This window comes from Stenella coeruleoalba, assembly GCF_951394435.1.
Source record: "Stenella coeruleoalba genome assembly, chromosome: 1".
Lineage (NCBI taxonomy): Eukaryota > Metazoa > Chordata > Mammalia > Artiodactyla > Delphinidae > Stenella > Stenella coeruleoalba.
Window position 1 is genome coordinate 18,588,823 of NC_137169.1, and position 22,263 is coordinate 18,611,085.

General features: G+C 50.6%; 1 protein-coding gene across 1 annotated transcript; it reads right to left on the reverse strand.

Moving 5' to 3' along the window:
- Window positions 1–3,138: 3,138 nt before the first annotated feature.
- On the reverse strand, window positions 3,139–21,365 carry IL22RA1 (interleukin 22 receptor subunit alpha 1; the record flags this gene model as incomplete). Its single annotated transcript, XM_079922432.1, has 8 exons — window positions 3,139–4,092; window positions 4,819–4,938; window positions 5,032–5,153; window positions 9,032–9,170; window positions 14,121–14,296; window positions 16,010–16,188; window positions 17,079–17,211; window positions 21,323–21,365. 8 exons carry the CDS (start codon window positions 21,363–21,365, stop codon window positions 3,139–3,141), a joined length of 1,866 nt encoding a protein of 621 aa, XP_079778558.1.
- Window positions 21,366–22,263: the final 898 nt, after the last annotated feature.

Consider the following 22,263-nt stretch of genomic DNA (forward strand, 5'->3'; position numbering starts at 1 on the left):
GTCTCAGAGTTGTGTCCCTCTGTCCAGGCTGACACACAGACTGCGGATGGGCACAGAGGGATCCGGCCTTGCCCTCCAGGACTCTGGAGGAGCCCTCGTCCCCGACAGCCCTATTCTCTGGGTGGAAATTCAGGCAACCCCTGTGTGTTCTTGGGGCTGGGGGTTTGGGAGGCCAGGGATCTGTTGCCATCCCAGGGTGAAATACCACCCCTTGTTGCAGCTCCCCAGCTCCCATACAGGGGAGGAGATGGGGGTGGCTCTAGGGGGATGATTTGAGGCCACAAGGTAGGACAACTATTGGTATAAGAGCATGGTTCCCTCCACTTGCCTAAGAGGAATCGTCAAAGGAGTTTACTGAGAATCTGGATTCCCCAGTCGCTATGGATTCAGCAGGTCTGGGTTAGGGCTGAAGAAGCTGAATTTTTAGTAAGCTCCTCAGGGGATTCTCATGGTGAGGCAAGTTTAGGAAACCATCTTGGGCAAGAAACCCCTCTGAGCCACATTTTCCTCCTCTGTAAAATATCTGTAATTCGGCCTATTAGGGCAGGTGAATGGAAGAACGAGGCAGCGAGGACAGGAACTTCCCAGCAGCGGGGTCGAGTTCCTCCTCCTCTGACTTCTCCTCGTGCAGCCACTGCTGGACTACTATTCGTTTGCTCCTGGGCTGGGTTCTGCCTGCCTTGGAGGCAGGTGATACCTCGCAGACTCACCTTTCTCTGGACTGCGCGGGGCAAGGCTGTGGAGAGTCCTGGTGGTGGAGTCAAAGCCTAGGACACTCAGGAATGCCAGCGTCCCCACCCAGCTCTGGGGCCTTGGACACTCTGTCCCCTAGCTGGTAGCCTGAGCTGCCTGCCTGGGAGGCCAGAGACCTGAGCGGGTGTGCAGCCTGGTGGGGACAGGGCCAGCCTGAGGAGGGTCACAGGACCCAGAGAGTCATGGACTGTAGGAACGACTGTCGCCCCAAGGAGCTTAGAGAGCTTTGTGGCTTGTGAGTTGGAAGAGGTGTTTATGACTTTTAGTAAAAAATCCTCTGACACCCTGGCCCTCTCACCTGGTGAGAACAGTCCAACTGTTAAGCTGTTTTCCACGACTAAACAAGGTGAGACAGTCAACCTTTGGCCAAGTTCACCCTGAGTGACAGGAAGCCGGCTTGTTTGTAGTTTGGGGGAAGGGAGCAGTCATTAGGGCCAACGTAGAAGCTGCCGGGAGGAGAAAGGGCTGGGGGTGTTGGAGAGGGCGGTCCCTCCCTCTGCTATGGAGATATTGGGTCTAAACCAGTGACCCTGAAGAGATGTTAAATATTAATTACAAACAGATAAGGACAGTGCTCCCGGGTGCTGTGTCGCAGGGAGGGGAGGGGTGAAGAGGAGGGGGCACGTACTGGGTACAGAGGAGGGAGGCATTGCAGGCTCCGGAAAGGGTCTCACCGGGGCAACTGGACTTTAGTGCTGTTTCTCAGAAATGTTCAGACAGGGCTTTGGGACAGGATGGGGTTGGGGGTGCTTGCCCCTCGGGGACCCCATGGGGGCCTCCCCTCCTGATGCCCCAGGAGTCTCATCCTACAAGAATCCAGACTGGTGTGGAAAGTTCCTTCTCTTGATGAAGACAAAAATCGCTAGGTTTGAGCTCCAGCTGTGTCACGGCCTCAGTGGGGGCCTGTGGGGGGGAGCCCCTTCTCCTCTCTGGGCCTCAGTTTCCTCGTCCTAGGGGTCACGTGAGATGCAATGATACAAAGGATGTGACGGCGTGCTGAAAGCTCGGACAAGGACCCTGTGCCAGGGCAGGAGGACAGGGTAGCCCTGTGCTGCCTCTGGTGGGGTGTCGGGGAAGAAGGTCCTCTGAGAATGCTGCTGCCACGCCCAAAACGGCTTCCACCTATGAACTCAAGGAGAAGGTTCCATGTGTCCCTGGACCCTGTTTCCTGCAATCCCTTCCCTCGCCCCCTCCTAGACAATCCAGCTCCTTCAGCTTGGCCTGGAGCAATCCTGAGGAAATCAGGATAATTTAAGCCCATGAGAAAATGCCTGATTCAAAATCAAGCTGAATTGGGGGAGTGGGTCACTCCTGTACTGTCCTATTTTTTAAAAATCACAACAAGAAATACTACGGTGTATTGGGCACTGCCCATGAGCCAGGCGCTATGAAACACTTTGCCGGCATTATTTAATTTCATCCTCACCACAACCCTGTGAGGTCAGTGTTATTATCCCCATGACACAGATGAGGAAACTGAGATTTTGAGTGATTCATTTGCTTGAAGTCACATGGCTTTTAAGTACAAAGTCCGGAATTTGAACCCAGGTGGGCTGAATCCAAGGCTGAGTTTCCAAAGTTGTGAAGTAGGTACAGTTTGTAGTTGTGTCTCCTTCAGTTGCCCCATGGCCCTATGTTCCTTTCAAACCCCGCTGCCAGGATAGGGTCTGAAACTCCTGTCGACAGAAGAGGCTTCTGTGTTCTCCCTCCCTGGTGGACCTGCATTTCACTTGGGATAAAGCCTCTAGCAGAGGAATGAAACTGAAATGGTGCAATTCCAGGCAGCAGCCTCGGTTGGGGATGAGCCGCAGGCCGCACCCCTCCCTGGAATCTTGCCATCAGGCTGCCTCTGGACTTGGCAGAAGTGCAGGTTGTTCTGGTTCTGCCCAGTCTGCTATGAGGTGTCCTTTTTCAGGCTCCTTTTCTCACCTTTGGGGAACCACAGAGGAGGCAGAGGCCTCACGCTGCTGAACTAGATTATGAAAGTGGCCGGGAATGAAGAGAGGTAGGCTCATGGAGAACTTTGCGTCCAGCGTATTAGGATCCTGGGCCCTGGATCTCCGGGAGGTTCCCCATGTTAGCTCCTGCACTCTGACTGCCCGTCCTGTCCTGCAGAACTTGGCGAGCACATGCTCATTTGCACTCGCTCGTTTGTATATGAGGCACTTCTGTAACTTCTCTGGCTGGAGCCCTTCTCATGCCTGTTTCTCCAAAGGGAGCTCAGCCACGGCAGGGGTCCGGCATCCTCCTTCTGCTGGTTCCTCAAGGGCATTCACCCGGGGCTGGGCTGCAGAGTGCGCAGCGCCGCTGGGTGCGGGAGTGACGGCCAAGGATGCGAGGTGAGGGTGGGGACAGGAAGAAGCCCCAGGCTCACCCTGTTCCCGCTCAGGTCTCCCACTGCACCGTCAGGGCCAGGCCTCTGAACAGAGAGTCCAGCTCCATGGGCGACTCCAGGTCTGGGGCCCGAGGGCCTGGGCTCTGGGCCTCAGTCTCGGTTGTTGGACCCTCATCACTGGGACACACGAGGGACTCCAGCAAGCCCCAGGGACTCGGACCCTTGTCTGTGGGGGAACATGGGCGGGAAGCAGTCTGCAAAGGGAGGGACACGGGGTGACCCTCGATCTGGACAGAGGAGAGGAGGGGCAGCTGGCCCTTTACATAGCTTCGTGTCCTTGGCTCTCCTCTGCGTACGACATCAGAGTCAGGTTCTCTGTCCGTGTGAACCCCCAGATGCTGGTGGAAGGATTTTACTTCTTGGGGGTCCTCCATATTTAAGGAGGTCACCTGCTGCAGAGAAAGGCCACCTGGGCTGCAGCTTCCAGCTGGTGCCTCTTTCTGGAGCTGACCTTTGGTTCCGAGGTGTTTGGGACCAGAGGGTGTCATAGGTGGGGGGTCTCTGCCAGAGCCTTCCCCGCATATCCCGTAGGAAGGAGGCCAGCTGTCCGGAGTGGCCTGAGGGGTGTAGGAAGGAGGCTGGGCCTCCGAGATGGCCTGGGGAGTGTAGGAGGGGGGTTTAGTTTGGGGGGTTACCTGAGGTGCATAGGACAGGGGCCCGCCCTCAGGGGCAGCCTGGGGGGCATAGGGCAGTGGGGGGAGTGTCTGGAGAGGTGGCCCGCCAGAGGGCCGGAGGATGGAGAGGTCCGGCTGCCCAAGGTAGGCGACCTCAGACAGGCTGTGTCGCGGTGGGGCTCCTGGAGGCTCGATGGGCCCGGAGACCTTGACTTGGGAATACTGGACAGGCTGCGTCAGGCTGCTCGGGCCACTGAGGTCAAAGACGGGGCTTAAGATGTGCTCCTGGATGAACTGCAGAGGCTGGAAGGTCAGTACGTGCTGGACATCCTGTGCAGGGAGAACAGTGTGCCCGTTAGGGTGTGTTCAAGCTCCCTGAGGGTGCCGTGCGTGCCGCGGTCCTCCACAGGGCTGGGGGTGGAGGGGAAGGGGTAGACCACCTGGGGGCTTTTCCACGATGTGTGAGCCCTGTATCCCTTCCCAGGGATTCCTCTAAGTGCTGGAGCCTCTGTGAAGGGACGGGGCTCCCGGCCTGTTAGCTGAGGGCCGCTTCCAGAGGCTGGTTGTCTAGGGAGAGCGGGTAGGCTGTGGTTTCTCTAGGAGGCGGGCACTCTGGAAGCAGCTGGCTCGGGTTTGGGGTGCCCTTGGGGAATGCTCCCCAGTTGCTGGCTCAACTGCTCCTGAGCTCTGGGTCCCTAAGGGCCTCACGCGGGGAGAAAGGTGGGGAAGAATGGGGGACAGGGGAGGCCCGGAGAGTTCTACAGGAAATGGCTCATCTGGTCTTGACTTGGAGGGGCGGATGGGCGTGAGCCGTCTCTGCGAGCCCCAGACTGTGCAGGCTCTGCAGCGGGCATGGCTGCTTTAACGAAGATGCAGCTCTGGTGGCCAGACTTGGGTTGCCGATGTGACGTGTATGGTTTGCAGGGGTTTAGTTTAAAAAAATTAAACTAAGATTTGAAACATGGGAGATTTCACATTACAATCTGAAATTCTGACTTCGCTGGAGAAAATGTGAAGATGTGGCAACAGTGGGCCTGCGATCCCAGGTGGCAGTACCTGGGCTGCCGGTTCAGACAGGGTGTGCGCCCCCTTGAAGCCAGGTGGGTTTTCTATTCCATGCCTTGTCTTCCTTCTCCCTAGATCTCTTCCGCACACCGGGGGAGTTGCCAGCCACATCTTTAGGTTGGAGGGAGAAATGAGGGAGAGCCGGGGTCCCGGGGCCCGTGCCCTCCCCTCGGCCTCTCCATCCTCCCCGGGGCCCCTGCTCACCAGGGAGTTGGGAGGCGGAGGCGGCTTGGTGATGTATCTGTAGCTCAGGTAGCAGAGCCCTGCGACCAGGAAGCCCATGGAGAACAGGAAGGCGCCGGAAAAGGAGTAGGTCCACGTCTGATCTAGGTGAGTAAGAGGTCAGAACAGGAAGGGTGAGGCTGCCATTGTGGGTACCGCCAACTTGGGCCTTTTCCTCCCCTGCCTCTCGGGCCAGGCTTGGGAAGGCCTCTCCTATCCCCAGTACTTACAGGGCCCGGTGCAAATGGAGGGCCACACACCATACGTCTAAATATTCGGAATTTCATCATGTTTTTACATTGTTAAATAAAATACGTTCTGTGCTCCCACCTTGACAGATATACTTTTCATAACAACCCGGAAGGCTTGATTTTTGATTCTTGGACGCCTCAGGGTGCTGTGCGGAAAGGTGGAGGTGCAGGGGGAAGCTCCCACAGGCCCAGCCTGGCTCCCGCCCACACCGCCAGGGGCCTCACGCCCAAGGATATGGGCTCATGGCCAAGCTCATCCACGCCGCCTACAAATACCCACCCGCTGGCCACCCTTTGGGCCGAGGGCCTAAACATCAACAGAGTGTCTGCCCTCTGGAAAAAAGACCCAAGGAGGAGATCTGCCGAGACTGGACACAGGCTCTGGCCATCTGTATAGGGAATTTCAGAGCTCACAGGTTCCATGGGGATATGCCCATGTGGACCTAAGGACTCTTCATCTTGCGGGGAGGGCCACGGCCAGAGCGGGGCTGGAGCGGGGCCCTCTAAGGTGCGGGGCTCAGAAAAGGGTCCCTCTTGCCTGGGTCTAAGGACAGTCCTGCCTTCCTGGTGGGGGCAGGGGAAAGAGGCAAAGGGAGGGGAGATGTGACAATGGGAGGGGTCTGTCCTCCCCACCTGTCTACCAAGATCTGAGCTGGGAAGACCTCACTCAGGAGGGAGCCTGGGGAGGCACCACCTTTTTGAAAACGGAAGGAGAGGATGGCTAAGGGCTCTATGCTGAGCCTCTTCCCTATGGCCCTGCATCTTTGGGATGGGTGTGTGCAGCCAGGTCTTGGCATGACACACTTCCTGTCACCAATTCAAGTGGGACTGGCGAGTGGCTTGGTAAGGAAGAGGTAGCTGGAGTTTTTGTTAAAACTGGAGGTTTGTATTACCTGGGGGTCTTGACTCTCCAAGTCACCCTCCTTCTGTTCCTGGCCCCTGTGTGGCTTCAGCTTGGGGAGTTGATCATCAGTTGCCAGTGACCTTGGCAATGACTGCGAACCCTGGGAATTGCTGGAGCCTTTACTTCTAGCCCACTCCTCGCTCCTCCCCCAGCCCCTGTGGCTTGGGCCTCTCTCGTCAGCTTCCCACTTCAGCTTCCCACTTCCCCTGTCACATGTACTTCCACCAGGGAGAAGACAGGACCCAAATGTCTCTACATGACATGCCTAATGTAACTGGAAAACTGTTGCTCCCTGTACCAGGACAGGGCAGGGACTTGGAACATTTCTGCCATTTCACTCACAGGGAAGTAGGAAGAAATAATGGAAGCAACACTGGAATGTCGGGCGTTAGAGGTCTGGCTCAGCCACTGATGAGACCCTCATCTTCTGCACGACCCTCTCTGGTCTCCATTTATTAATAACAGTAGCCAGCGATGATTGAACTCTTTCTACATGCCATGCACTGTGTGGGGTGCTCTACCAATGTTATCCCACCAAACAGATGGCCATGGATGCTCGCTCCTTACAGATAATGAAGCTGAGTCTCAGAGAGGTTAAGTGACTTGAACAAGGTCACACAGCTACTCAGTGGAGAAGCCAGGATTGACATGTATAATTCCAAAGCTCATTCTCACAGCCACTACACAATGATGACTCCGTTTCCTCTCTGTAAAATTAAGATATGGGGTGGGCCAACACATAGAGCCCTTTCCAGCATCAAGATGCTGGGATGGGGCTTCCCTGGTGGCGCAGTGGTTGGGAGTCCGCCTGCCGATGCAGGGGACATGGGTTCGTGCCCCGGTCCGGGAAGACCCCACATGCCGCAGAGCGGCTGGGCCCGTGAGCCATGGCCGCTGAGCCTGCGCGTCCAGAGCCTGTGCTCCACGACGGGAGAGGCCGCAGCAGTGAGAGGCCCGCGTACCGCAGAAAAAAAAAAAAAAAAAAAAAAAAGATGCTGGGATGATGGTCCAACACATTCTGAGAGGTAGATAAAGGAGGGCTTCTGGGCTCTGGGGATAAGACAGACCCCTGGATACACGGTCAAGGGCAGGACGTTTCATTATGATACGGAAGTAAGAGGAATAAATGTGCAGTAGAGGGCATAGGCTCTAAACAAAATGGCCAAGTGGTGATTAGAGCCCAGGCTTCAGGATCAGATGAACTTAACTAGGTTCACTGACCAGCTGTGTGGTCACCGGCAAGTTGCTTAACCTGTCTGAGCCAGAGCTCCTCCTCTGTAAAAGGGGGATAATGCTATACAACTTGCGGGATTGTTATAAGGGTTCAATGGGATAATATACGGAAAGAATTTAACACAGTGTTTGGCAATAGAGTAGGTACTTAATAAATGGTAGGAATTGTTATTAATATACTTGATTATAAAGGATAAGGTGCTTTCTATATGTCACCAAGAAATAGCCACCATGAAGTATGATTCATTTAAAAGCAGCTACAGTCTTAGAGAAAAATGATATATCATGAGCTAGATCACGTAAGGACAAACGAACAGAAGGATATGGGTGGAGTGGCCCACATGTTGTCAATAAGCAGGAGGGCAGGGGCGGGTCAGGAATGAATGACAGTTATCTAGAAGGTCCAGGGGAGAGTCACAAATCATATACACGCTCCCAACTCAGTGCCTGTGAAGTTGGTTTCCTTTTTCTAGTTCTCTTATTGCCAAGTTCTATTCTGGTCTTCATGTGGCCCTTTCCCTGGGAAGGGCATGCCCCGTGCAAGAGGTCAGTGCTGGCTGTTCTTCCGCCAGGCATATCTTCCCATGAAAACAAATGCACTGGGGCTCAGGTGGAGAACTCAGTCTCTTGTGGGCTTTTGGGGAAACCGATGAGCTGAGTTTCTGATCAAAGCTGAGAACCAGAACCTACCCTATGATGTTTCTACCAAGCTGCAGTTATACCCTCGGGCCCAGCCTCTAGCAGCTGCCTCGCTTCTATTCATCAGAACAGAAATCACCTACTGACATCATTAATCTAAACAAGATGACTAAAGTAGAGACTGTTTTCCAAATCCATCCAGTCCAATGCGATCGCTTTTTTCATCCTCTAAACTTGGAGCATTACATTTCTATCTCTATGAAAATAAGCAGTAATAAAAACATCATGATGCTTACGATGAGAGTCGAGTTTCAATATGCTAGAGTCGAGTGGGATGGGACACCATCCCGCTGAGCCAATGACTCAAAACTCTTTCTATAGTAGTGCAGTGGTGAGAACGTGTTCTCTGGAATTAGGCCTAGTTCCATTCCTCACCACCTGTGCAATCTTGGGCAAGTTACTTAACCACTCTGAACCTCAGTTTCCTCAATGGAACAAAGATGCTTCACAGAAGCACGAGAACTGTGTTTCGTAGTGTCTGGTCCCTGGTTGGCACTGCAGAAATGCTATTATAATCACTGTTATTTTTATTTGACTTTAGAAGGTCCTGAGGGATCTTTGTTATCTTCTCTGCTCTCCCATCTGCAGATTATTTCCTGGGATCTCTCACTTGAGTTAACATCAAGGTGAATTTGCTTTGCCAGGATACACATGCAGCTTGCCAGAGAGAGGAAATTCAGACATAGGCTGGAGGGTGTAGATTAAACATTTGCTACGACAACCCAACAGCTAACTCGTTTACGAATAAACAAAGATTGACTTTAATAATACACTAGTAATCCTTCTGTGGTTTTCTAGAGCACTGTCAAGCCTCACCTTGGTTACAGGGGGGAAAGCACAGAGTCAAGGTTTGAATTCAGGAGTCCCAGTTCCCTCTGGCTTCAGCTGAACTTACCTGGCAGCGTCTTCGCTCGGTACATGTAGGGGATGCTCTTCTTGGACCAGGTTGGAACTAAACTCACGATGGTCCCAAGGAACTCCGTGTCAGGGGTCAGGCCAAAGAACTCAAATTCTCTCTGCTTGCCTCCAAGGTGCTGAATTTGACAGAGAACACAGAACAGCATCTCTTACACACCAGCCTCTATGTGGAGCCTGCCTACACCTCTGCCTGGGTTACTGCACTTAGTAAAATGGTACCACCAGCTGCCCAAACCATAAACGGGTAGGTCAGCCTGCAGTGCTCCATTTCCATTCCCCTACCTTCGCTTTCTCCCTAAATCCAATCAGATGCGAGCTTCACGCACTGTCCCTTGGACAGTTTCTGGCACACAGCATGCGCTCTCTAAATACTAGCTGCTGTTATTATCACCACCATCATCAACACCCCACCATTCTTCCTTCTTCCAGTTCTCCTCTTCCCCCCCTTTTTCAAAATAAAATATCAAAAACGCTTTGAATATCCATCCCTCTCTTGTCTCCTCATTGCTTCTGCCTTAACTGGGCCTCAATATCTTTGGCCTGGACTCTTGCAGTGGCCTCCTTACTGGTCACCAGTCTCTGGTTTTGTCCCTGTCTACTTCCAACTTTGTCCTGGCGCCACAGTGATCTTTCTAAACAATTAACATAATTACAAAGCTCCTCTGTTGAAAATCCTTTGATGGCCCGGGTCATATTACAGGTCCTTGCTCCCTTTGTACACTCTTCCCTCCCTAGAGCCCGCTTGGTCCTTTAGGTTCTGGTGATGTTGAATGCCCATCGCTCCTGCAAACACTCTGCTTCTGAAGTAAGCCCTTGCTCCTTTGCATCTGCCCATCCTTCCGCTAGAGCTTCTTCTCAGTTCTTGCCCTCTTGTATGTCTCGAACCTCTCTGACCTTGAACTCTTCCCTCGGCTGCCTCATTCCATCATTCTGGTTCTCCTCCTACCTCTCCGATTGTTCTTTTACTGGTTTCAGCCCCTCGGTGTTGTTCTGCAAGTTTCACTCTTCACCCGTTCTTTCTTCTCTTTCCACATATTTTCTCACTTAGTGATCTTTTCTGGACCCGTGGCTCTGGTGATCAGCAATGTGCGGATAACCCCAAACTGACCTAAGAGCTATGGAGTTCCTGGCACACACCGCCAGCGTCCTGCTGGACAGCAGTCCGTGGGCATCTGTAACTTGACATGTCCAAACATCCTGATCTCCTCTCTCTGGGTCCTGCCCCATCTCCAACCCCAAACCCGCACCTGTGTTTGATTCCCTAATTCTGTTCATAATGTCCCTCTTGTTCTAATCTCCAAGGCTCAAACCTTAAAACCATTCTTGACAAATCCCTCTCAAATCCTTTGTATCTGATTACTCTGAAATAATCCATAAACTTTTCTTTAAAGGGCCAGGAGCTATGTTCTTGGGAGCTTAAAAGCTAAGAATTTTCTTTTTGGTCCTTTGCGTTTCAGCTATGCCTTCTTTTTTCCTGGCACATGGTGGCCAAGATTTAGGGTTATTTGTTGTTTTTTCTTTTGAAGGGGGTGAAAGTGGGTGAAGAAGTGCATGAATGGATTTAACAGCTTATTGTTTTGTGGAACTCATATGGTTGAAATTAACCCCAGTAGAGTTGTCAAGGCCCCAAGAGTCCTCCTTCCCCTGGTGTTCACTGCCGCCCCCCTGGTTCAGGCCCTTCTCATTTCCAGTCTAGTACCATTGCAATAGCCCCCCTGACTTCCCACCCTGATCACTCTTTCATTTTTACATTTGATCTCTCCTCTTCCTGCTCCCAGTAATTTATAGCTTCTGTTGGACCAACCTTCCATAAAATAACAGCTATAAACTCTGGCCAAAATAAAAACTACCTATAGGCATTGGAAAGTAAGTAAAAGCAGGCAGATACCAGAGAAAGGAGGAAGGGAATGGCACTGAATGAGTCTCTCTCTCTTTTTTAATGTCCTGTAGCCTGGAGGCAGGCCCCCATTTATACCATGTGGAGTGGGTGAAACCTAGATTAAAAACCTTGTAATCTTACTGGTTTGAGTAACCAGAAGACAGAGTTCAGGGCAATCACAAAAGTGGGAAAGTGAGGGAGAAATCACAGATAGGAGAGGTTCATAGAGAGAGAGCCTGAATTCTGTGTATAAACTTTGCCCAAATCCCTGGCTGGTGCCTGAAGTATGCATGAGCAGGGTAGATTCCAAGCAGCCCAGCTAAAGTTTCAACTGGACTTTACTGAACTGAGATTTTGGAGTTTGAAGTTCAGCCAAATTCACTGCCTACTAAGACAAAGAAACAAACAAAAATCAATACTCTTTGAAGGAATATGACAGAATCCAGAGTCCTTTCAACATATCATTCACAATGTCCAGGATGCGTTCCAAAATTTTTAGACACATAGAGAAAGAGAAAATGTAATCCATGTTCAGGAGAAAAGACAGTTAATGGTGACCTATCCCAAGATGACCAAAATGTTTGAATTATCAGACAGTGTTAAAGTGGCTAGTATAACTATGCTCAGGAAGTGAAGGAAAACGTGCTCATAATGACAGAATGACTAGGAATTTTCAGTAGCGTAAACTATAAATACTAGAGACTATAAAAACTAGAAACTATAAAAATTAGAGACGTTAGAACTGAAAAATACAATATCTAAAGTAAAAATTCCCACTGAATGGTTTTAACAACAGATTGGAGATGACAGAATAGTCAGAGAACCTGAAAATAGAATAGAGAGAGTTAAATGGTGGTGACGGTTGGACAACTTCTTCAATATACTAAAAACCACTGAATCCTACACTTTACAGGGGTGAAGTTTGTGGTATGTGAATTATGTCTCAAATTTTAAAAAGGGAAAGACTGTCAGAATGCTGTCTACAAGAGATACACTTTAAATATAAAGGCACAGGTAGGTTGAAAATAGATGGACGTAAAAAGATATACAATGAAAATGATAAATATGAGAAGGCTAGAGTAACTATATTAACAGCAGATAAGGTAGAGTTCAATAGAAAAAAGTATTAGTAGTGATAAAAAGGGACATTTCCTAATGATAAAAGGGTCAATTCACCAGGAGGCAATAACAATCATAAAGGTGTATGTGTCTGATAATAAACCTTCAGATATGCACAGAATTAAAAGGGAAAACAGACAAATCCACAATCAGAGCTGGAGATGGTAATACTCTCGGCAATTAAGAGAATAACAGACCTCCCCCACGTCAGGAAAGACATAGAAGATATGAATACTACTATTAGCCACCTTTATCTCATGGATATTTATAGAGCACTCCACCAAACACCCGCAAAATACATATTCTTTTCAAGTGCACGTGGAACATTCACCACGATAGCCCATATGCTGGGCCATAAAACAAGTCTCCATAAAGGACTGAAATCATACGGAATATGTTCTCTGATCACAAACTGAATTAAGTGATAAATCAATAACAATAAAATATTCAAATATTTCAAATAAATAATTCAAATATTCAAATATTTGCCAAAAATTAGTTGTGATAAAGACTCCCTGCTCTGTAATCTCTAATCGCTCCCCGACTACTGAAATAAATAAAGATTCCCCCATCCGCCCTCCCGACCTCTATGGCATGGTCCCAGCCTGTCTTCTTAGGGTTAGCATTGTTCCTCTCCATCAGTGTTTCTCAAACTTCAGAGTGAGTAAGAAGCACTGGGTTGCTCACTAAAATTCAGATCCCAGGGGTGCAACGCTAGAATTTGATGAAGCGGATTATAAGGGGGCCCAAGAACCTGCATTTTATGGGTTTTTTGTTTGTTTGTTTTTTGGCCGTGAGGCATGTGGGATCTTAGCTCCCCAACCAGGAATCGAACTCGCACCCCCTGCATTGGAAGGCGAAGTCTTAACCACTGGACCGCCAGGGAAGTCCCCAAGAACCTGCATTTTAAACAAAGGCTGCAGGAGATTCTGATGCCATTGGTTTGGGACCATGTTTTGAGAAACTATTCTACATGTCCCTACACTTCAGCCCAAATGGGCAGTTTTGTGCTTTCCAACAATATCCTAAGCGTTCCTGCTTCTCTCTCTGATCACTGTGGGACAGTGTAGGCCAGTGGAGCAGGGAGGGGAGGAATGTGGGCTTGGAACAAAGCTGGATTTGAATCTTGACTATGCTATTATTTGCTGAACAATCTTGAGGAAGTGACTTAGCCTCTCTGAACCTCTGTTTTCTCATTCAGAAAAGGAGATAAGAGCAACTACCTCATAGGTTTTGTGACGAAGATTAAATGACACAATAAGAAGCATATATTACCTGGCACACCTCAGAAATTGATATCAGCACCAGAAAGTTTTCTGTTCTAGAGGTCTTTCCAGATCTCTCTGAGCTGACATCTCCTCTCTCCCCTCCCAGCCTCCATTCTGTCCCACACAACTCTCTTATTTCCCTCTACCTATAGCTGTATGAATTTGAATTCTTGTTTTAACTCTCTCCCCACCCATTAGATTATAAGCTCCTTGAGTGCAGGAATAGTCATTCAATGTAATTGTGAATCAGTGGCACACACTGCCGGGGGAAACACTACGTATTTTATCTTTTGAATACAAAAAGAAATGTATAACATTTGACAATTTATGCCTTTGCCTTCCACCTTTCAGTATTCCCGATCTTAAGACACTGTCTGTATCCAGTTCCCACGGAAAGTGGAGAACCAGCAGAAAGAACTGCAGCAGTAGAAATTGATTCCAGCATTTTCCAATGTGGACACCTGAGGATGTTAATAGAAGTTGTTCCCCTGGATGTTAGAAGGCATTAGGCAAGAAAAAAATACATGTAATGCAAAATAAAAGGAGTTTCTCTGATCAAATACATGCGAGAGAAGTTGCATTAAGCAAATTGAAACTGGAGTCTTGACTTTGCAGTACTTGTCAGAGGCTTTAGCATGCTATTGTGTGTGTGCATCTACAAGAGGTAGGCTGTAGACGTGTTTTGGGAAACGCTGATTTATAGAACACATCTCCTTTCTACTTGAAGCAATGCAGAGAGGGAAATGGGTTTCTGAGGCAGGGAAGGACCAAGGTGGCACATATATTTACCCTTCATTTACCATTTGGTAGGTGTGGTTGATGTGCAGATCTAAGTGATAGAACAGGTCCTGGAAGATATCCTCCAGGGTTAGCCGGTGGCCATTCCCTGTGTGGATGGGCGTGTAGGTGGGATGGACAATCAACTGGATGGATCTCACCTTGGGGATACAAGTCACATCAGGTGGTTTGATGATAGCTGGAAAAAGGGAGAGAGAAAAAAGAAATGAAAAGTTAGAATCAGCCAGGAGTGTCTGAGAGGCTGCCTTGGACCTTGGGAAATGACTGCTTTCCACCCCCTCCCACCCCAACCCCAGCCATGCTTCTGAAAGCATCAGCTAAATGAACAGGTGAGAAGAGAAGCAACTGGTGTTTGGGTGTAAGGCTGGCAAAGGGGTGACCAAGGGTGAGTGGGAAGAGCCCAGGGAGAGGGGCCCTGGACCCCTAGGCTGATCATACCCTTGTCCCAGCCTCCACACATCCCTACCTGAGTCTTCCAGGAGCACCTGCCCCCTAGTCTACTGGCAATGACAGCTTTGGGGACTGATGGTTCAACTACATATCCAAACAATGTTTGCAGTGCCCAATATTACTGATTCAGCCTCAAAGGGCCTAAACTTCAACCTCTCTCAAGATGGAATTTCCAAATAACCAAACGACCTTGACTGGTTTATAGACCCCTTTGGGAATTTGAATGCTATGGTTTGAATGCTATGGTTCTTTTCTCCCCCAAAGTGTACATATATAAAAATCTTGCACTCAGTTTCAGGGTTTCATGAACCTCACTCCCCCGAAGCTAATTTATAGAAAGTCCCCAAGAGTCCATTGACCTCCAGGATTAAAAAGATCTGAGCTAGAAGAATGTTCGTTTCAGTGTTGTTTATAAAACTGAGTTAAGGGTCCTCCAAAAAGGAATTAGGGAAGTCAATTAGAGTACCTCCATAGAATGGATCATGTTTGCAGCCGTGAAATATCGTGTTGTGGAGAAATATTTAATGACATGGGAAAAGGTTCACGATACCATCATATAAAAAACAACTAACCAACCAACCAGATCACAAAAGAGTAGATACAGTTGCTAGTAGCTGCGGTTATGTTTAAGTGTTCAGATTAGTTGGGCCTACTTTTATTTTTCTTTGTGTATTTCTATATTTTCCAAATTTTCTACAATAAGTATGCATTAACTGAACAAGCCAAGAAACAATATAAAATAACTTGTTTAACTTTATTTTTTATTTTCTTAAGAAACCCTGTGGCTTTTAAATCAGTTAGTGAACGTCACCTACTTAACATGTGTGAGGAGTTTGGCAACTCATCCATCCGTCCATCCATCCATCCACTCAATCCTTCATCAACTGCGTATTGAGCATCTCCTACGTGCCAGGTGCTATGCTAAGGGCTGGGAACACAGGGGGTTCCGCTGCCACACACGCCCTCATGGAGCTCCCTTTCAGTAAGGGAGGCAGATGATGTAAATGCCAGCAAACCCAGTAACTGCAGACTGTGATCTGAGCTCTGAAGCCAGCGAACAGTTCATGGCGACGGAGAATAGCAGACGATGACCTAGTGAAACGGGGTTGTTGAGGCTGGCGGTGGGGATGCTCACGTAGGAGGTGATGTTGAAGCCGAGACCAAGACCAAGGATCGGAAAAGAGTCAAGGCAGGAGTAGGAGGACCGAGTTAGGGGGGCCTTGGTTGCACTCAAGTGGCAAGATTAAGGTGGTCTGAACTAGGGAGGTGGGGATGGAGATGGAGAAAGATGAAAGACCACACTGGGGATGCTGTCCAGTTGAGGGCGCCTTCCCTAAAAAGCCACATCCCTAACTGGCCCTGGGAGGCAGAGCCCTTCTGGGCCCTAAGAGGCCATCCTTTTCCCGTCCCGCACCCGTTGCAGTGAGGGGCTGGCACTCACTGTGCTGCAGTGAGCTGAACCGGTCGGTCATCTTAGTGGCGGACTGGCCTCCCGCGTCGATGGCGGTGACCCGGGCGTAGTAGAAATCCGTAAGGTTGCCTGTCTCCATGGTAAGGTTGCAGGATTTCCGGGTGATCCGCTGGCAGCCCTCCTTTGCCTGCCACTCTGTCTCTCCATAACTGTGGACAAGGGAAGGGCCAGAGCACACCTTTCGTGAACAGGCTTGGAACCAAGCCTGTCATTTATTAATAATGATAACGATATTGAATATTTGCTTAGCACGTGTACCCAGGCCCTTTATGCGGGTGATCCTCACTACGGTGCTGTGAGGTTCATGCATTATTCTCCCTCCTTTTCAAGTAGGGGAGCTGGGGGTTAAGGAAGTAAAATTTGCCCAGGCGTTTGAGGCATGCATGCAGGGAACCAGGATGTGAACCCAGCCAGCCTGAGTTCACCTTCTGCGCACTGTTAGCTCCATCGACAGATGAGGGACCTGGGCCTCGGAGGGGGCAAGTGCCTTGCCACAGGATGAAGTGGCAGGACCAGGAATGGAACCCAGGTTTGCAGACTCCTGAGCCCATGTACCCTCCTCTCCTGCCTGGGAGAGGAGATGAGCGGGAACGGGGCGGGGTGGGGGCCCGGGAGGGGGTGGGCACGACTTTTCGTTGACCCAGTCTAACCCAGTATAAAGCAATGATTGGGGGCTTGTTGTTTGCCAGGCACACGTGCTGATGAATGTCTCATGGAACCCACCTAACAACCCTATGAGGAAGGTACTATTGCTAACTTTACTTCATGGATGAGGAAATGTAGGCTTGGTGAGGTTACCCAACCGCCCGGAGTTATAGGGAGAGAGCTGGCGTCTGTCCTCAGAGCCCGTACTTGTAACCATTATCCTAACCTCCCCCTGCAGAAGAAACATAAAGGAGCAAAGCTATGTCTGGGGGAGGGTCGCTGTGTGACACCAGTCCGGGCGGGGGGCGTGGGGACATAGGAACAAGGAAGGGTTTTCTTGGAGGGGTTGGTTCCAGAGCAGAGTCAAAAGGGCTTGTGTTGGAGGGACGCCTACGTCTTATACTGCACACTGTAGACGGTGTCTGGGGCACTCTCCGGCCTGCTGTCCCACGTCAGGATGTTTTCGAAGTTGCTGGACTGGAATTTCACGTGCTGAAGAAGATCTGAGGTGTCCTCAGCGAAGTGAGCTGCAGAAAGTGAGAGAAGGGTGAGCAGAAGGGCACAAAGACTCTGCCCCAGCCCTGTAGCAAGCTGCCCGCCCTGAGGGGCGAGCCAGCACTCACTCAGCGGAGAATGTGCTAACTGACCAGTCCCGCTCCCCTTCACTTCTTTTTTCCTTGGTACTGAGCTATGATTCTCATTCCATGAAATGCACCACTTTACAGCACACAATTCTGTGGTTTCCTAATATATTCACAAAATTGTGCAACTGTTGCGGCTAATCTAGTCCCAGGATGTGTTCATCGCCCACAAAGAAACCTTGTATCCGTGAGCAGTACTCCCACCCCTCCCCTCCTCCCAGCCTCAGCAGCCAATAATCTGCTTCCTCGGTGGATTTGCCTGTGTGGACATTTCCTGTAAAGAGGCCTCCAGTATGCAGCCTTGTGTGTCTGGCTTCTTTCACTGAACATCATGTTTTCAAGGCCCATCCATATTACAGCATGAATTGGGCACTTATTTCCTTCTATGGCTGAATCATGTTCCACCGCGTGGATAGACCACATTCTGTTTATCTTCTCATCAGTCGATGGACATTTGGGTTGTTTCCACTTTTTGGCTATTTTGAATAATGCTGCTGTGAACGTTTGTGCACAAGTTTTTAAGTGGACACATGTTTTCAGTCCTCTTGGGTATACAGCTAGGAGTGGGATTTCTGGGTCGTACGGTGATCGTATGCTGAACTTTTTGAAGACCTGCCAAACTGTTTTCCAAAGCGGCAGCTGCACCATCTCCTATTCCCACCAGCAAAGTTTAAGTGGTGCAATGATTCCATAGCCTTGCCAACACATGCTGTTGTGTTCATTCATTTCTCAACACCATCTGAAGTTAGCGTCCTCACCAATGGAATTTTCTTTTCTTTTTTTTTTTTTTTTTGCGATACGCGGGCCTCTCGTTGCTGTGGTCTCTCCCATTGTGGGGCACAGGCTCCGGACGCACAGGCTCAGCGACCATGGCTCACAGGCCCAGCCGCTCCGCGGCATGTGGGATCTTCCCGGACCGGGGCACGAACCCGTGTCCCCTGCATCGGCAGGCGGACTCCCAACCACTGCGCCACCAGGGAAGCCCATCCAATGGAATATTTTAGAGGTATTCAACTAAATGTTGACTGTCGAAGAAGTAACTTGCCCGGAGTCAGTAATTTCGGACAACGGTGGAGAAGATGTCTGTGAATTCCTGCCTCTCTGCCGCTTGAACCAATCCCTGCCCACCCTCCACATTCCTTCTGAGGAGGGCAAAGGCACCTTCCCCTGCCACACGGATTTCGTAGGAGGTGGATTCTGACTGAGGCTACATATGGGCAGCATGACCTTGGGGAAGCTGTTTAAGCAGCTAGAACTTCAATTTCTTCAGCTCTAAAATGGGAATAATTGGACTTACCTAAAGATAAACAATAATGACCACTGCAGCAGCTGACATGTCTGAAATGCACGTAAAGTGCCGGGCACTGGGCTAAGTCTCCTTATCAAATCCTCCTGACAACCTGATGAGGCAGGTACTATCATTATGCCCATTTAATGGATGAGAAAAACTGAGGCTCAGAGAGGCGGCCTGCAATGCCCATCACAGCGTTAGGCTGCCTGTGGGGTGGATACAGTGGGGCAAGGAAGGGGCAGCAAAGGCCAGAGCCCCAAGAAGAGGAGCTGGGAGGGGGCATTGCCCCCAAAGCAATCTTCACTGTAAATGAGAGCCCTCGATTTACAAATCTCTTCTCTCAGCCCTCCTGGCTCGGTCTGTGGAAAGGAAGAGAGCGCACGAGAATGGCGGCCAGAGTCGGCAGCTGGCTCTGCGCATGCTCAGAGGTTGACTGGGGTGGGAAATGAACAGGTGCAGATCCGGTTGAGTCAAGGCCTTGGGGTCTGAGGGTACACGTGTCTTTGGTATGATGTGTGTGTACCTCCCTTCCCCCACTCCCCCGTGACCGTGTGCACCAGCAGGTCCAGAGTGTGAGGGAGTGGAGGGTTATTCACCCCTCCACCCCAAGTCTACATACAGTATTTCTGTAAGGGAGGCATTTGTGGGGAAGGGGAAGTATATTAGGACAGTCCAACCCTGCTGTGCATCCACATGTTAGACCTAAGGCCACATTCCTCTTTCAATCTGGGTTGACCAGGCCCAGCAGCTGCAGAACTCTTTGTGTTCCAGGCTTCCTGGAGCCCCCAGAACGGGGCCTAGGGCACCAGGGGGTTCCTTCTGCCTCTAGCCAACGTGATGGATGTGTGCCGAGACTCGAGTTGTGGCTGGTACCTTGTTTGGACCCGAGTCCGGGCAGAATTGGGGTCTGTTCTGGAGGGAGGGGCGTGGGTTCAGGGCTGGGTCTTAAGTTGAGGGAGGGAGTGCACTTGAAGTCCGAGCTCAATGGTGGCTTTTGGCGAGGTGGTGAGGTCAAGGGCAGGCAAGAGAGAGGGTGGGATTTGAGAGAAGGCCAGGGTGTGTCTGGGGGTGGGCTTGGCTAGGGTCTGCAGTGGGAGGGTTGCTGGTTAGGGTCCGTGTCCTGGGGGCGCATGTGGGTTTGCAGGAGGTGAGTGGCTGAGGTTGGGACATGCTTGGGTGGTGAAGGGCCCAGGTTGGGTGGAAGTGGGCGCCACGTTTCAGGAGGGAACTCAAGTTGGCTTCCTGAAGTTGTATGGGTGGACCTTGGCTGGCCCCTCTCTTTGAGGAGGCGTTGAGGGCTAACAAGATCTTCTGTCTCCTCTCGCCCACTCATTCCTTTTCCTCCTCAAATCCGTCACCGGTTCCTCAGCCCACGTCGGTTCTGCACTTCCTGGGTGAAAGTCTACATTGTGAAATCGTGGGGAGATATGTATTGTCTAGAAACTGACAGCCTGGGAGATGTGATCAAAGGAAGTTTTCTCATTTGCTTGAAAAAAACAAGTCTATGTCAACTAGGTGGGAAGCTAAGGACAAACAAACAAACAAAATCAGTTCAAACATGTTCTGGAATCAGCCTAAGAATGCCGGGGGTGAAGGCACCTGGGGCTCTAGAGTGACCTTACTGACTCCTAACAACCTCCTAAGGGCTGCTTCCCCTGTGTCCCCCATCGTAAAGGGCCAAGAGCCTCTAAGTCTTCCAACCGGAATGGGTGAGGGTCTGGAAGGACATGTCTGAGGTCTCTTGGGAGGTGCATCAAGTCTCCCTAGATCACAATGAGTCCAGTGTGCTGTGAATGTTCCGTTTGATGCCAGGGGGAGGACGGACTGGAGAGCCCGGGTGGCAGCTGAAAGCGCTGTGGACCTGGTCAGCACCTGCAGGGCACAGCTGTGGCCCTTTATGGCCTCCATCCTGCACTTAAGGTAGAAGGGGCCTTGCAGAGGCCAGCCCTCTCCGTTCTTCAGTCAGGACTATGCGTTCACTTCCTCAGAAATTTCCCTGAATTTTTTAAACATCTCAGGGAGCAGAGAGACAACTAGGATCTCATGCATTGGTCTGGAAGTTCTCCATAATGATACATCAAAACAATCCACTTTATTGGATTTGAAAACTGTGCCCTTTCGTCCTGTTTTCATAAGAGCTCTGGTCTTTTAAGACCTATTAACGCAGCAGACCTGGGCCCTCTGGGAGAAAATGCTCTTTCAGGTCTGGCACGAGGGGCTGGAAGAGGCCCCCTCAGGGGCGTGGCAGGAGGCAATGGCTGGACTCAAGCCTTGTCCTTCCTGACGCCCCCTCACCTCCCCATGTGAGGCCAGTGCCAGCCAGAAGCAGAGGAACAGAGGTACAGTCTCTACCAGAAAGATTGGAGGGATCCAGGGATGTCTAACTCCCTTAAGCTAATTCTCCATCCACTGGAGTCGGGGGGGGGGGGTGATCCACACCCCCAGTTCAGACACGTGGCTGTATCCCCAGAGTCTTGAGGGTCAGCTGAGTCTCTGAAGAACCCAGGGTCTGAGGGACCCTCTCACCCTTCCCAGTAACCTGAGCTGGCATCTACTTCTCCAGGGAAACTCGGCACCCAGGTCAGCCCAGCAGAGAAGAAATTGAAACTCGTCGTGCTGGGGCTGGATGCAGTCCTGGGGGAGACGACTCTGATCATTGGCTCCTGGATGGGGGTCAGGTCTGACCACAGGGTGACCGGCACTCACCGACTAGGGATCCCGCCGCCAGGATGACCAGCAGCATCCTCATCGGACCCGGCACACAGCCCTCTTTTGGTCTCCACTCTGGACTGAGCACAGAGGGAGGGCTGGGAAGCTTTGGCGCCCTGGCAGCTGGCTCCACCCAGGCATGAGGGCGGGGAAAGGAGGGGGAGGTGGGACCTGAGCCACGCAGAGCTGGGTACAAAGGTACCTGGCCCATTGCTTCGGAATTCCAGGTTCTGGGCGGGATCCAAGGGAGTTGCCTTCTTAGTTGCAGAAAACAGCAACAGTGACAGACTGGCTTGTTTATCTGGTCTGGTGGCTGATTCATCCCAAGATTCTTCAGTCCTTATTAGAGAACTGAGAGGCAGAAAATGTAAAAATAATCCACGACATACAGCCTTATCAGAGAGCAGCTTGGCACTGGGTATCAGAAGCCTGCAACTTACAAATACCTTTTGCCTCACTGATTCCATCCTCAGGAATTCACCCTGAGGAAAACAACTGGAGCAGATGAAGGAGCAGAAAATATGTTCCGGAATGTTCCTGGTGGCAGAGGAAGAGCTAGACTCCTCGGCTTCGTTCTGGTAGGAGGAGATATAGGGTGTCTGCTGCCCCTGCTTATGCCGCGTATTAAAGCAGGTCCGCCATGCTGGATGCTTGAGGGTCAAGGGGGATGGCACTCCTCCTAGAGAGGCTGCTGGGGGTGAGAAGTCCAGGCACTCCTACACTGAACCTTTGGGGTCTGGGAACTGCAAAACGTTAGGAAAAAATGGAACAGAGATTTCAGTGACTCTTACTGCTGTGCTAGAGATGGGGGCAACATTCGGGAATGGGCCTTCGGTTTGTGACGATGAAGGCTCAAACTGCTCGCCCAAGCTTTTCCACCATGTGGAGGTGCATCTACAGGGATAACATGAAATCCACTGGGATGGGTGTTTAGGAAA